General features: G+C 37.9%; 2 protein-coding genes across 12 annotated transcripts in view; one reads left to right on the top strand and one right to left on the bottom strand.

The window, feature by feature from the left end:
* Positions 1 to 2,535, top strand: part of LOC113464216 (putative methylmalonate-semialdehyde dehydrogenase [acylating], mitochondrial) — a 102,050-nt gene that overhangs the window by 33,307 nt on the left and 66,208 nt on the right. The window lies entirely within an intron of this gene.
* The window catches only part of LOC108624155 (echinoderm microtubule-associated protein-like 2), a 14,860-nt gene that overhangs the window by 6,869 nt on the left and 5,456 nt on the right, over positions 1 to 2,535 (bottom strand). For 6 of the 11 annotated variants that reach the window (XM_018023249.2, XM_026812884.1, XM_026812886.1 and 3 more), the window contains 2 exons: positions 1,492 to 1,978; positions 800 to 1,033 (listed from right to left, as the gene is read on the bottom strand). In XM_018023249.2, coding sequence (XP_017878738.1) covers positions 800 to 1,033; positions 1,492 to 1,543 — 286 coding nt within the window. In that variant the 5' untranslated portion in view covers positions 1,544 to 1,978. Of the gene's footprint in view, positions 1 to 799; positions 1,034 to 1,491; positions 1,979 to 2,535 lie in introns of those variants that run through there. The other 5 variants (XM_018023248.2, XM_026812882.1, XM_018023252.2 and 2 more) reach the window with 2 other exon arrangements.

Below are 2,535 nucleotides of genomic sequence, written 5' to 3'. Positions count from 1 at the left end.
AAAATGACTGCATTGTGAAAGAATAATGTGTAAAGAAATTTGTCTAAAATTAATTTTTAATATTTTTTATATTATTTACAGTCATATAACAAGTTATTAGTAAATGTTAACGATAAAAAAAATTTAATTCACTTGGGAAAAAAAATAATTTATGCATTATTATTTGTACATTTGCCCAAAAGCAGTCAAAATGACTTCCTTGGACAATCTAGTGTTAACTATCGATTCAAGTAATAAACTAATTTCTTATTATACTATATTTACGAGACTTGTCGTGATTAAAAATTTAATACAAACTGCAGGAACCTGTTCTGTTAGCAATATTAGAATATCAATTTGAATAGATTCATCGTGTAGATGAATTTTCGTGACACGAAGGATATCGCGTTACACCGCGGAATTTCCGGAGTTTACGAGGTTAGCGGAAACTTTATGAAAGCGAATCGCGAAGCCTAGCAAGGTTTTCATCTCGTTTCGTATAAAGTTCATCGGGTTTTAGCTGTTGGCACGCGATCACTTACAATTAGAGCAAACTAGGCGCGCGCGTTCACACGGGAATGTGAGAAGACGCAGCGTGTAGTTTTATCATTAGAAAACTGATCTCTGAAGAAACGCAGTAAAACTGCAGTTTTTTATGCAGAGCCAAGCATTCATATCAATTTAAAAAAAATGATTTAAACAGAAATTATGTAAATAAATTAAAAGCATTTTTTAATGACATATCAATTAATTATTTCTCATTAATTTATCTTGTATATTTAGAATGACGAGATGCATCTGCAGATGAAATTCTACACACCTCTAAGCGTAACGTGTCCGTTTCTCAACGGCGAGGAGACTGTCGTCCTCTCGTTTCTCCTTTCCGTCCTCTCGTCCTCCCTTTTCTCACGGCCTTCGAGCAACGCGATCCTGCGCAGTGCATCCGCAAGGGTGGCTCGGAGACAAACTATCTCGTCCCTTTGGGCCAGAGACTGCCTCTCGAGGTCCGCTACTCGGCCTAATAGCGACCCCGTCTCGCACTCCAGCATCTCGTCTGTCAATACAATTTTTCACCCACGTTAATTATGTCAGTTCTAACAGCATTAAGCTAAAAATCTGAACGGGGTATCCCTTGATAAGATCTCAAAAAATAAAAAATGTTTCGTACAAAAGGTTGGATCTTTTAACGATGTCTACAACTCCTTCGCTAGCAGCAACAGGTAAGCAATTATTTGCAATAAACGATTTGCAATTTAAAGAAACCTCATATAAGTATTAGGATATTTCATACATTTTTTTTTTATACATTATATCCTCCTTCAATTTTTGTATCAATTAAAATCCGCAGTCTAATGATAGGAAATTATGGCAGCGTGCAAAGAGTGGCGAGCGTTAAATAAGAAATAAATAAAATAGATTCGCGAGAGACTTGAACCCTGGTCGGTTCTACACACACGCTGAATTATGTAATAAGACAATACACTCGGTCGCACATGCATAAATAATACTCACGCCACGCCTGCTCCGCCTCGTCGATGGTGTCCATCGTGTCCGGCGTGGACATTTCAACCCCACCGAGGTATTAATACGTTATTCAATTGAACCGATTAACCGACGCAAACATAAAGTGTACGCGTCGCTGTCTGCGTGCACCAGACATATTCTTCTCGACGCTAAATACGTATCACGTCCAGAACTCCACACGCGTGAATCCTTTCCGAGTTCATCTAACCAGTTAATTCGTTACACAACCAGTCCCACGCGTTGTCCATCGTTTCCTCGCACGATTTCGTACAAGTGGAGTCAATGGGACACTCACTGAAATTTTTTTCAGATAACCAGAACTGATCGACACATGCTTTTTATTTCACGCATGTGCGTCCCGTGTCAGCCGATAAATTTTATTATTTATTTTTAGCACGATTGTTTAGGCGACCACTTGGCGACAACCGCTGTGATATTAATAATCTGACGACTTGTTTTCGTCGACTCATCAATTCTGTATTTAATTTAAAAATCATTATACTTATCAGAAATTACGAACGATTCTCTCGCACAATCTTTATGCAAAGTTCGAAAGCGGGCTACATTAATTTTAATGCCAAGCTGAGTTTAAATTGAACTTTCTAACCGCGAAGCTCTGTGTTAATAAAACGAATGTAGCGAGATTATTCCGGATGGAAAACGCGATATAAAAGTACAGAAAAAAAAGTTATGAACTGGATTGGAAAAATGTGTTCGATCGGCTTGAACGAGCCGAGGGCTTTGCACCTTTCCCGACGAGTTTTCCCGGCGTGTGTGCGCACACACAATATTGTAACAGGGCTATAGAAGAAAGCTTTCGAGCGTTAACCCTTAACTTAACCCCCTGGAACACACGTAACTTATTGCTTGAAGCGACGCAGGGTGATGAGGATGAAAAAATGAGCAGACGAACATAAAATACTCTGATATATAATATTCTAATTTCGATATTCTAGTATTGAATAATTCAGTTCAATATCAATCTATGAATTTATTCATTATGCATATGTTGTATATTTAATATATGTATGT

Source organism: Ceratina calcarata, unplaced genomic scaffold, assembly GCF_001652005.2.
Source record: "Ceratina calcarata isolate Rehan_Ccalc_2016 unplaced genomic scaffold, ASM165200v1 scaffold299.2, whole genome shotgun sequence".
Classification (NCBI taxonomy): Eukaryota; Metazoa; Arthropoda; class Insecta; order Hymenoptera; family Apidae; genus Ceratina; species Ceratina calcarata.
Note: the sequence above shows the minus strand (reverse complement) of the source record. Positions and strands in the feature narration are given on the sequence as shown.